The following is a 12,280-nucleotide window of genomic DNA, read 5'->3' as shown; positions in this document are numbered from 1 at the left end:
TGGGTATTTATAGAGATCTGAGGGGGGGCGGAAAGGGGGGGATTGGGTGTGTGTGGGGGGGGTTGGGTTACTGAGTGGCTGCTTGTTTTGGTGTCAGCATCTGTGTGTATCTTCCTGGGGATTAGGCAGGGTTTTTTCTTCTATTGGATTGTTAACAAGGGGCTGCTGGGGGTGATTAACAAGTTCATTGTGTGAACTGTTCACATGTCCTGGTGGTTGAGCTGAGTTCGTTGACCTTTTGCAGGCTGTATTTTTCAGGATTGGTAGCCAGGTTTTGATTTTTAGACTCTCCTCTTTTTTATTGAAACTGTGCTGGTGTTTGTGAATCTCAATGGCTTCCCGGTATAGCCTGGTATAGTGGCTGTTGGTGTTGTCCAGTATTTCTGTGTTTTCAAATAGGATTTTGTGTTCAGTGTGCTTGAGAGCATGTTCAGCTACTGCAGATTTTTCTGGTTGCTGTAGTCTGCAGTGTCTTTCGTGTTCTTTTATCCTGGTATGGATGCTGCGTTTTGTGGTCCCGATGTATACTTGCCCGCAACTGCAATGGTATGCGGTATACTCCTGTGGCGGTGAGGGGATCCCTTTTGTCTTTTGCTGATTTTAGCACTTCTTGTACTTTTCTGGTGGGTCTGAAGATTGTTTGGAAATTGTGTTTTTCCATCAGTTTTCCCATGCGGTCTGTGATCCCTTTGATATAGGGCAGAAATACTTTGTTGGTGGGTGGCTGTTTTTCTTCTTCAGTCGCATGTTGTTTTCTTGGTTTGATGGCTCTTTTATTTCATTCTTGGAGTAGCCATTCGCTTGTAGGACCCAATTAAGGTGGCTAAGTTCAGAGTTTAGGAATCACCCTGGGCACAGAGAGAACTGCTCCTGTCTGTGCTCCTGCACTCTGAAGATGCCGGTCACAGGTGCTGGCGAAACGTTAGGAAACAAAACTTCCAGAACACGGCCACACAGCCCGGAAGACCCACACCAGCCATTGTATGCCGGCCATGAAAGCCTTCGCCATTTCCTCTGCTGACACAGGTTAGGAATACATCAGGATTTACCTAGGCAAGCCTAAGAGGTCAATCAAGGTGACCAAGGTGGCTTTCATTCCACATTCCAGGCACAAAGCTGTTCCTGAGATCATCTGCTTCACCTCAAACTTTATAGAGTTGGTCTAACAGGGCCCAGATCTCTTCACTCCCTGGGAGGTAGGAGAAAGGAGCTACATCATTTATCTGCAGTCTGCCTTAACTTTGATTTACTGTTCTCCACCTCCTAATTTCAGCTTGGTGGTCTCCAGAACATATTTTGGTATACTGCTAAGCTGCTTGCCTGAGGCCATGTTTCTGATAGTCTGGGAGAATATCCCTTATGTTCACTTAATTAGAAACTAGATAAGAAGAGGGAGATAAAGAGAGGAGGCTCTGTTGTTTAGAATCTAACGGGGGATACATCACCAAACCAATTAACAACTCATTTTCCATAATCAAGGTTGTGATACTGAGGGCTCCACAGCATTTCCTCCTCCCCTCCCCCCAGTTATTTTCCTTCCTGTCCTTCATACCAATTTCCTGATTCATATCCGGTCCACATCTCAAAAGCAAACAAGGGGGACTCTCCCTGTGGTCTGTGTCTGATCTCAGATTTGGAAGCTGTCCAGCACAAAGAAACCTGGGATAAATGGCATGAGATGACATTTCCTTCTTTGCCTTGACAGTTTTATTTCTGCCCTGGGAAAGGTACTCTATCAAAAGATCAGGGCATCCTGCTCTTATCCATCTTTGATGAGTAAAATTCAGGTTTTGATGTAAAGGATTATTTAGGATTTCCTAACTATCTCTGAGAGAGGCTCAGGGGAACTGCAGAGGCACAGAAATCTATTATGATTCAGAGGAATGATAACAACCATGTGTTTACGCTGTGCAATTGCGACAAATTCTGGATCAAAGGAAGAAACAGGTGAGAACAAAGCTTGCAAGTTAACTTCCACACAAAATGGAACATGAAATCAGTCCTGAACAGATTTATGATGGCAAGAACTCTATTGTTTTTATGATGGGTATGAAATTATGCTCAATGCACCAGCATTTAATTTTGCTTCCTGCATTCCCCAGCAAAGCAATAAAACATTACCTTATGCCCACCTGTGTTTTCTCTGCATTTAGCTGGAGTCTCAAATTATTTTACATTTTTTATTAGAAAACTATAGAGCCTAAACCGCTGAGTGCCCAAATAATGTAAGCATAGTAATGACATGTAATTGCCTTCAATTCCCTTGATGCGGCTCGGGTGCAACTATCCCATTAGGTTTTCATGAAATAAAAGGTGCCTAATTATCTAAACTACCACCTATTCCACATTCATTATCCACCCCAAATCTATCAACAGGATCGACCTTTAATGAGATGTGCACCACTGCATTGTCCTTTGCTTGCGTTAGTGGAACTTCATTGTATGCTTGACTGAGAGGCGGGTCGCTGATTGGTACCTACGCTTGATTCCTTGGTTAAAAACAGTCAATATGCTCCATGTTTTACATGTTGTAACCGTGATTGCTCCATGAACGTGGCTTCCTGTGCAATCAGGAAGGCCGACGCAAAGTCTACACAACAAAGCGGTACCTAAGAGGGAACTACCCAGCTTCCCAGCCTGTTCTCCGATCCAGTGGCCCTGTGTGATCTCAGGGAAATTGTTCTGTGATGCTGTGCCTTGCAGAATTGGAAGAATGGGGGATGTATTCCAATCCTATCAGAAGGTACCAGCTTGGGGCAAGCCTGGCCCAGGTGATGGCGTGGAGATGTAGAACCTTCTTTGCGGGGATACCCAAACAACTGGAGACAAAGGACAAAATGTTGTCGTTTTTACACTGTGGTTGTTCTAACCTGTTTTTATTTTGCTTTTCATTGTGAGCTGCCCATACGTGAGACGGGGGGCCATATAAATTTATTAAAAACAAAAACAGCACCTCTATTAACCTGATGATATTTTAACACTGACAGTACGCTGGCATCTGTCAAGGAGGGATTGACGTGTTCCGAGCTTCATCCTAATGATTCCTTTCACACCCAGCACATGGCAGCTCTCTGATATCTATGCCAGGAATCTTCTCCTGGCCACTGAAGCCCTGGCCTCAGGGCTTACTTCGTACTAACCTGCCACTGCACCAGAACCGAGGATGTCGTGTATGGGGTCACAGACACAGAATTTGGTGGTTCACCTGGAACTAGAAAGGAAAAAAACAAACAAACCCAGATATGAAGATGAGAAATGTGTTACTCTGCAGCCCAGCTCTACAGTTCAACAACAAAGGAGTCCAAGAGCTCTTCCTATCATTCCTGCCTATTCCAAGGAATGTGTGTCTATGCACTCAAGGTGCGGAATAAAAAACTCAGAAGATACTGTGGGAAAGCTATCAAGGAGAATAATGTAGAATAATATGGAGGTGGCCCAGAAGAAGGGTTCAACAGTTTCATGAACACCAATGTAGCCCTGAAAGGCAGGAGGGAGTGAGAAAGATTGCCCTGGATCAATTCTCTGGGGTGTAGGAGGGAGGAGAATCTCTGTCAAGCTTTCACAATTCTGTCATTGTGCTCCATAACAACAGAGTTCCAGTAGTCTTTGCGATGCTTGTTTCCTGAGCTGGCTTACCTGGAAGGGCTAACATCTAAATATGGTTACAGTGACCCAAGAATTAATTTTGGCTGGGCGTATACAGGTAGTCCCTGGGTTAAGAATGCCTGGTTTACAGATGACCCATAGTTAAGAATGGAGACCACTGTAGCACAATTCGAGTTAAATACACAATGATTCGAGTTCATTGCACAATGCTACTTATACAGCATTATACAATAACACCGTTCCAGCTTACATACACATTCAACTTAAGGACAGACCTTAGGAACAGAACTCGTTCTTAAACTGGGGACTACCTGTACTCCAGCCCTTCCGTCCCAATGTACAAAGTTGGGAATGAACAACTAGGTGAGTTTCCTGAATTATGATGAAACAGGTGCCCCAAGCGTAGCTTTTTGCAGAAGTTGGCTGGCTGCTCTGGTCCTTACCATCCTGCAACGTAGTGACCGCCTCCGTCTCAGCGCCAAAGTCGCTGTCTCCAACATCGTTAGTAGCTTTCAGGCGGAACTTGTAAGAGGTAAAGGGGTTCAACCTGCGAGGGTGGACCAAAATAAAAAACAAACAAAAAATCAACATTTGCCTCCTATTATGTTTCTCATCATCGAGGGGAAAGGCAGCATCTATCTGTTCTGGACTACAATTCCCACAAGTACTACACAATTGACACATTAGTTGGAGTTCCTGGAAATTGTAGCCCAAAAGACCTGGAAGGTATCAGTTTGTGCCTTGCCTCTTCTTGATTTAGTTCAGTTAGCTACACTCTCTCCAAATCTATTAGTGGGTGAAAGAATTAGTTTATAAGAGGGCATTCCGAGCAGCTAATTAAAGAGTGATAATTTATTATTACCATGTTAATATTATAATCTTTTTGCTTCAGACACCAAACTACCTAAGGTTATTGCTAAGAGCTTGTTTGAGATAAGAACAGGTTTTACAAGATTTTTTTCCCCTTAAAAATAAAGCATACCAAATGTATTACTGTAACAGCCCTCGTCAGTACCCTAGAAGTATTTGGTTAAGGGGCGAAAGCAATAACCACAAATTCAAATTAAACATACATGTACTTAGAGTGTTCCACTCTTCTTGACTACTATGTGAACCTTCCTCTGTGAATCTGGGTGACACCTTTTGCAGTGATCAAAGATTATCCATTGCTGGTGCCTATGTTGGCCATATCAGTGGGTTTATGCAGCCAGAATAACAGAGGGATGGCTGGAATAATATGCATCTCAGTTAATCTACCAGGGAGTACTAGAAAGACTTTCCTCATCATGGTTGCATCTCCAAGAAATAGTTATTCCGCTTATTTAACACCGACAGTGACAGGGGATTGCCTGCAGGATTCCTTAACGCTCAGTAATGTTAAGATATTCAAAGATGGACTTCCAGCTGAGGTGACTTGAACTGAGCTTCTCCCGTAACCAGCAGGAGTCTCCCTTTTGTGTCACTAACAAGGTCTGCAGGAGTTCAGAGTGGCTCACAATAGGCTTAGCTAATTATAATCAGTGAAAGTCAGCCAGGGCACTGGTCCTGTAGACCCAACTAGCAATACAGATAAAAGAGCTGGGGGCAGATGATTAAACATGCGGAGATCGGATGCTGTGTCTGATGGGGAACACAGGAAATTGCTTGAAGGAGGTCTATGCTGAGAAAATGCTCTCAGGCAGGAGCAGCATATTTACTCCACTTTTCTTGGCATTAGGCAGTTGCAACAGTGGGGAACCCCAGGAACAGGACTCTTGTGTTTCACAGATGCGCGTTTGGAAGGCAGTGTTGGAAATGGTGGTTGGAGTGTTCCTCAAGTCTCCTGTGCTGTGTGGAGGAGGTGGGAGAATTGCCTGGGGGCTGGAGTAGCTGTTTACATGTATGAAACAGCTCTGAGTGCTTGAAGATGAGAAATTTTAATGTGAAACCAACCAACCAACATCCTTGATTGAGTAGGCAAGCTCAATGATTTAAATAATAAAATTGAAGACTCCTTAGTCAAGATTTGAAGACATTTATGCTTGTGTGATTTAGAGGTAATGGAAGCTTTCTGCAGAATCTCTAAAACGGCTTTCCATTTCCTGGAACTTCCTGTTTGGATGAACTTCCAATTCCCAATCAGACACAATAACTGAGATGTTATGGGAGTTGCAATCCCACACATTCAAAAAGCTCAAGGTTGGAAAGACTGTTCTTGTGTATATAGAGATCAATAAAAACTGTCACAAGAGATACACAGGTAGCTATGTAGGGCCCACTGTAAAGGTACAGCTGCTTGAAGGCAGGGGTGGAAACCAACCTGCCTTGTGCTGGGGGGCTGGACCTAATAAGTCAAGACAATCACATTCCTGTTACTCTTGAATATCTCTTTCAATCAGAAAAGACTGGGATTGAAGAATGAACCTCCATAGACTTGGAAAAGGAAAGGGGCGGTCATGGAGGCTTAGTCGTTGGCATCTCCAGTTAACAGCTGCTGGAGGTTGGCAGAACAGGAATATGTTTGAGGGAGCTTTTCATCAATGAGGATGGAAGGATGGAGATGAAAGAGGTTTTCTGCAGGTGCAACCCCCCACTTCCTACAGTAGATGCTTTAGGCATTCGACCTTTTGCAAAATCTGCATCCAAAAGACATTGCTTTCACCAGGACCAATCCATAAATTGGATCTAGGTAGTCCCCCAGCTTTTGAAATTTTCCAAATGTAAAAAGGCAACTTTGTATGAATCACAGTGTTTTTCCTCTGCTAAAAAAAAAAAAAAGAAAAAGGAGAAAATGGATGTATGGATGTTCTGGGGATAGTTTTAAAACACTTGGATTTCCCTCAGCAGGTTGGGAAGCAGGCTAATTGGTAAGTCTCCTTTACAAGTACAGAGTAGCTTTCGAAGCAATTGTGGCAAGAATTTTAATTCCAGCCCAATCTAATGAAGGCTGGATAATACCCATTTAAACAGAGCAATATTATCGCTTCCTTCCTCACTATGGAAAGTTAGATGAAATTGCCCTCATTTCATCTGAAAACAAGATAAACACACACACACAGAGGCAGAAGCTCAGAATGTGGATGGGAATGAATTTCAAGAACTCACTGTCAAAAAGAAGGCGAAGGCTTTACAATTGTTGGCATTGTTCCTGCACTGCTTGGTGGATGGTGACTGAGAAAAAGAACTAGCATCTTGCTAATTAACAAATGGAAATTAACTTGTCTGGGGTTAAAATGTGGTCTCCTTCCTGAGGTTTCCCAGAGAGCTCAACTGGGAATGCGAGCAGTTCTTGCTCCAACATCACCTCTTGCAATCTTGGGCGAAGGAAGGGATGAATACACACAGTGAGTAACAAACTGTATTTCTATTAACAACACATTTTCTAGATACAAATTACTATTGTATGACTACCTTATAGTTAGTCTTTCCTTATTGGGTGGGGGTGGGTGGGTTCAGCATGATGCTTTCCCATATTGTTGTTGTGTAACCAACTATTTTGAATTAAATAGTGATTCCACATGCCCCAGTGCTACATGTTTTAGCAATGCCCTAGCCAAGCAGCTGCAATAAATCTGTTCAGAAAAAAAGTTCATTCAATAACTAACTCCAGCAATTTTAATTAGAAGCTTTCTCCTTCTTGTCTATGCCCTTTTTATTACTTCCTGTTCAGTGTGGGAGCAATACTCTTGATAAATAGCGTCACCCTGATATTAATTACTCAGTGCTTGTTCCTCTCTGTTGGGGAAGCACTTTAATCGCCTGATTTCTTTTTTGTTTGGTCCCTTTCATCATTTATTAATTTATTGAAAGAGTATATTTTGGGGGAAAATAGTTAAATCCCCCTCATAACAATGAGAAAGCCAAAAGTTGTGGATCCTTGCTATTTATAGGTGATGGGTTAAATGTGGAGATTTGAGCTCAGGACTCATTGGTCCAGCTCCCAGACTCTCAATTTATTTGGCCACAATTTTCTGATCTTGAATTTTGACACAAATAAGCAGAACCACACAACACACGGGGACAAATCTAAGATGGAAGCATTTGTGTCCAGGGAGGCAAACATCACAGCAAACCACTTCAAACACCCACATGCAATATCACTCTTCATCACTCACGATACCTTGGAATTTGGGCAAAGGCACACTGGTGCAAAATTTATGATAAATCCAATACTTACTATTATTATTTGGAGGTGGGGGAAGAATTCTTAGTCCCCAAAATCATTATATTAGCTTTAATAGAACTAGTTTTGAGAGCTGGATGGACCATTATAACCTAAGTATCAAATTCAACCTTTGAATCACATATTAAGAATATAAATCTCTAACAATGTCTTTGTCTCTTATGCTTGTCAATAAAAGGAGCCTCTCTTTGGTGCTTTGAGATTAGAAGATGTGTATTGTGTTTTCTGTCATCTCCTGATGCAAGTATTTATATGAGACCTACCTGTCAATCAAACAGGAGGTAGCTTTGTGGCTGACAGAGGAAGAATATGTTTTCCAATCGCTATCCGGTAGCTCTTTCATTTGAATGGTAAAGTAACGTATTGGAGAAGAGCCGTCGCTTCCAGGAACCCAATGTAGCTGTAAACTCCGGGATGTCACTTCAGACTGAGGGACTTTTAGTTCCCTGGGAGGGGCTGGCCGTTCTGAAATTCAAAACACAGAGCAGTTATGATGGTCCTAGGAATTTGATGCTAATAGAAATTTGGAGGCATGAATGGAAGAATCTCAAAGGCAGTCCCGGTTGGTCCAACTATGGACCAATGCTGAAAAAAATTTTTTTTTGGCTAGTTTGAGAGCTGTGCCCTTAAGCTGTTGAAAAGTAGCCCCTTGTTGTTGTTGCTGTTATTTAAACACCACCAAGGTTAGAATACCTGCCATTTCCATTCAAAGTGAAATCAACGCCAGGCTGAGCCTCGGAAGGGAAGAGTGGAGCGCTTTACTTGCAGAAACCTCAGGTCCTGCTTGGAACTGAAGTGCAGTTCACATGACTGCAGCCTCCTGATTTTATTCCACCTCACCTTTCCACCACGCACGGTGCGTTCTTGCCCCGCGTGTCTCCTAAGGCCCCTTAGTACCGCCCTCTGGCAGTTGCATTCCCCACCCAGTAAAGTTCACCCCGGGCTCTGAAAGCACTGAGATCATGCTTCCCCATTATTGAGATGGATGGCGGGTGGGCCAGAAAGGAGAATAGAATCTCATCACAGGCCAATTCTTCAAGAAGAAAGTCCACGTCCTCAAACCAATATAACATCCTTTGGCATACCTTGCTTGGTTTACAAGTTTTGTTCCTGCTACAGTATTTCCCTCGTGCCCCTGGAACTTAAGATTTATCTTGTAGCAGTTCAAGAACGTTAAAGAAGAAGAAAAAATTATGAAGACGGCATAGTGGCAAGTCGTTGGCACTGACTACATTTCTGTTCTTCTCTTTTACTAAATCGCTCAGGACAAAGTATGGGGTGTGCTCCTTTTCCTTGTAACCTATGAAGGAAGGCGCAGGGAGATTAGCTCAAAGCTTTTCTTGTATCCTTACGATTGTTGACTGCGCACTGGCTGATTTATTCAAAGGAATCTCTGGTGCCAGACACTGCTTAATGCAGAGGGGAACAGTGGCCATCAGTAATGTATCAGCACAGAACTTGGCACCGTCTCTCTGCACCCATCAATTTCAGTAGGAAAAAATCAACACCGTGAGGAATAATTATTTAATTGTTTATCATGGACACTATTGATTCTGATTAAAATGTGTGGCATGCAATAAAGCAGGCATTGATTAGTGATGCCACAGTGACTTGTCTTTGAATTAATTTGAATCAAATTGAGAATCTAATTTGATTCAATTCCATCAGCACCTGTTTTGGTAAATATCTACTTCTGGCTGCCTGAATCTCCAACAATTTTCTACAAAGAACAGCTTGTGTTTTGGGTTTTTCTTCTCCCATCCCTCTGCCCTTCTGAAAACATTTGCCATAAGACATGGCATGTTTTAGCACTCAGTTGTTTGATGGTGCCAAAAGGATCATCAACCATTCATTTCCAAGTGTCCTCTCAACACCAGCGGCCTGAGTTGTATGAGATGATGCTGGGGTCAGCACTAAAGTATCCAGGTTTGTTCCACTGGAAGGCACAAATGTTTGCCCAGGGGTGGGGAGAATAAAGATCTCATGTGATGTGGGTACCTAGAGTGGGAAGCACATCGTATCTTGCACTGGTTCTCTCCTGGGCCAAGAGTTTTAATCTCTTTCCTCCTAAGGACTTCAAAGGTTTCCCTGGACACCATCTAGCTTCCTAACTGCACCCTGGTCCACTAGAGTTTAAATAATTCCCAGAGCAACTGATTTGCAAGCCAAGATACAGTACAATCAGATGTCATGCTGAACATTGTTCCATCATTCACTGCCTGACTGGAAATTGTTTTCCTGGATCGCAGGTGGATGGATGACTTTTCCAGTCCTGGTCCTCACCTTCCTGACTCTTGACATACTTGGCAATAATCATTCATGCTTTGGGAGCCTCCTGACTGAATTGCTAATATATGTGAGGTTGCCCTTGAAGATGACTTGGAAGGGCCAATTTGTGCAGACTGGCTGCCATTTTCACTGAAACTGTTGGACTGGTTCACACAATCGTATAATAATAAAAAGAACTGCTCTGTTTACTTCTGGTCTTAATTAAATTGGCTAGCTCTTGCTTTAGATGCGTTATGATCAAAGTTGTTTCTTCTCATCCCAGCCTTGCCATGTCCGAAATCTTCCTCTGAAACTTTATGTTCCTTCCTCATTCCAAATGTGTTATGTAATTATAAAGGAGGAGATTTGCTTTAAGAGGATGCTGGTTTTGGAGTGACGTCTCCATGCAGCAAGGAATGCCAGGAGTCTAAATGACAATCTTTTGGGGTTTTCAGATAAGGTTTATTTTTTGATCTGTGCATTTTATTTGCACAGCCTTACCAACTTCTACTGCAGCTGAAACTGGAACTGAAGTGGCTGGCTTTTATGATGGCCACCAACCATCGGGGGTAACAGATGAAGAACGCCTGCCAGTTCCCACTTGACAGCTCTTCATTTGAAGGTCAAACAGAATATCAGAGAAAAACCAAGATCCCCAGAAACCCACAGCAGCTGTAAGTTCCAGAACATCAGACTTTGGGGTTTTCATTTACTGTCTTTTGTATACCCCACTCCAGAAGCTCATGCAAATCAAACCACTTGATTTTGGCTGAGAGGCAAATCTTCATACTATCATACCTTTCATCATACAATGATGATGACATGGGGCATATGAATGCTTTAAACAAGTAGATGGCTTGGGTAGAAGTCCTAGGGATTGAAGTTCTACCTGCAAAGCCATGGGTTCTCTTTCCCTCTCTACCAGGGAGAAGGGAAATAGGAGCAGTCATTTCCTTGTTAGCAGGAGTTGCAATGGAGTGCTCTGCAGCTGGCCAGTGTGAGTCAAAAGCCCAACAAGTGTCACTGTAACAGGGAATGTTTAGAGGATTACAGACTCTCAGCAATGTCTTGGTTGGAACAATCTCACCTGGCAGAGAAGAGCTTGGGATAAGCTTGGTGTTTCTCCATATAGATTTGACCCATCGGTTTCAAAAGGAGCTTAAAGGGTTGTTGAGATGCTTAATTCCCATCCTCTGTGGATGAGATTTAAATTTGGGCTGCTGACTCCCAAGCGCTCTTTTGAAACGCTCAGTTTTCCCTTTCTCCGCCTACAAAGGGGGAGGGTGCTTTAAGGCTGTGCTTCTCAGCCTCAGCAACTTTAAGACGTGTGGACTTCAACTTCCAGAATTCCTCCAGCCAGCATGCTGGAGGAATTCTGGGAGTTGAAGTCCACACATCTTAAAGTTGCTGAGGCTGAGAAACTTTGCTTTAAGATCGTCTTTCTCCCCATCCATTGTAGCATCCAATAATTCCATCCCCTATGAACATCCACATCATTCACCTACTTCATACTACACCAGAGCACAGCTGTATGAGAACACTGTTGCATGTAAATATGGAAACATGGATGGCTGTGGCTGAACTGTCAGCCCCAAGGAGAGCATATGGACTGCAGGATGAGTGTTCTGCCACTTAGTTGCTAGGAACTTAACTATTTTGCCACTTTCTCACCTTACAGGATATGCAGTAGGTGGGCACACAGCCACATATTAAAGAGAGAGGGAAAAGGCTTGTTATACAGTAAGTCTTGGATTCCAAGTACTCGAGACAATGATAAGACTTGTTGTTCTTGCAACAAGAGGGAAGGAATTATGTGATGCAACTATTACATGTCAAGTGGTGTCTCCCACATAAAAAGGTGAAGCTGCTCTCAAGTCAAGCTTGATTCTGGGGATTACTTCCCTGCGGTTTTCTTGGCCAGGTTTTATGGGGGTTTTTTATGGCCAGGAAAAAGAAAAAGACATTCTCCAAGCAGCATCTTTGTTTCTAATCTACGGGAGACTGTGTATTTGGGGGGAGTACTTTAGTTTTCATTGCAAAAAGCCCCTGTTCTCTGATGAATGTTGGCTGCATGCAGTATTAATGTTACGACATTTTTCCAGGGCAAAAGACAGAATAGCAGAAGGAGGGCGTGGGGGGAACATTTCGACACTTTTAATACCTGCATGGAACAGGTCATTTCAGCAGGGATAATACAAAGTTTTCTATAGACCCCATAAAGTGCAGGAACCTTGCCTATTTCTG

At 43.0% G+C, this 12,280-nt stretch overlaps 1 protein-coding gene across 4 annotated transcripts in view; it reads right to left on the bottom strand.

Moving 5' to 3' along the window:
* The window catches only part of SDK1 (sidekick cell adhesion molecule 1), a 358,271-nt gene that overhangs the window by 44,052 nt on the left and 301,939 nt on the right, over positions 1-12,280 (bottom strand). For all 4 annotated transcript variants that reach the window (XM_088147987.1, XM_088147988.1, XM_088147989.1 and 1 more), the window contains 3 exons: positions 8,032-8,233; positions 4,050-4,153; positions 3,141-3,211 (listed from right to left, as the gene is read on the bottom strand). In XM_088147987.1, the coding sequence (XP_088004113.1) occupies positions 3,141-3,211; positions 4,050-4,153; positions 8,032-8,233 (377 nt within the window). The remainder of the gene's footprint in view (positions 1-3,140; positions 3,212-4,049; positions 4,154-8,031; positions 8,234-12,280) is intronic.

The sequence above is a fragment of the Python bivittatus genome, unplaced genomic scaffold (genome assembly GCF_059951505.1).
Source record: "Python bivittatus isolate LINGU-HERP-01145 unplaced genomic scaffold, Pbiv_v1 ctg000560_np1212, whole genome shotgun sequence".
Classification (NCBI taxonomy): Eukaryota; Metazoa; Chordata; class Lepidosauria; order Squamata; family Pythonidae; genus Python; species Python bivittatus.
This window is presented reverse-complemented; position numbering and strand designations above follow the sequence as displayed.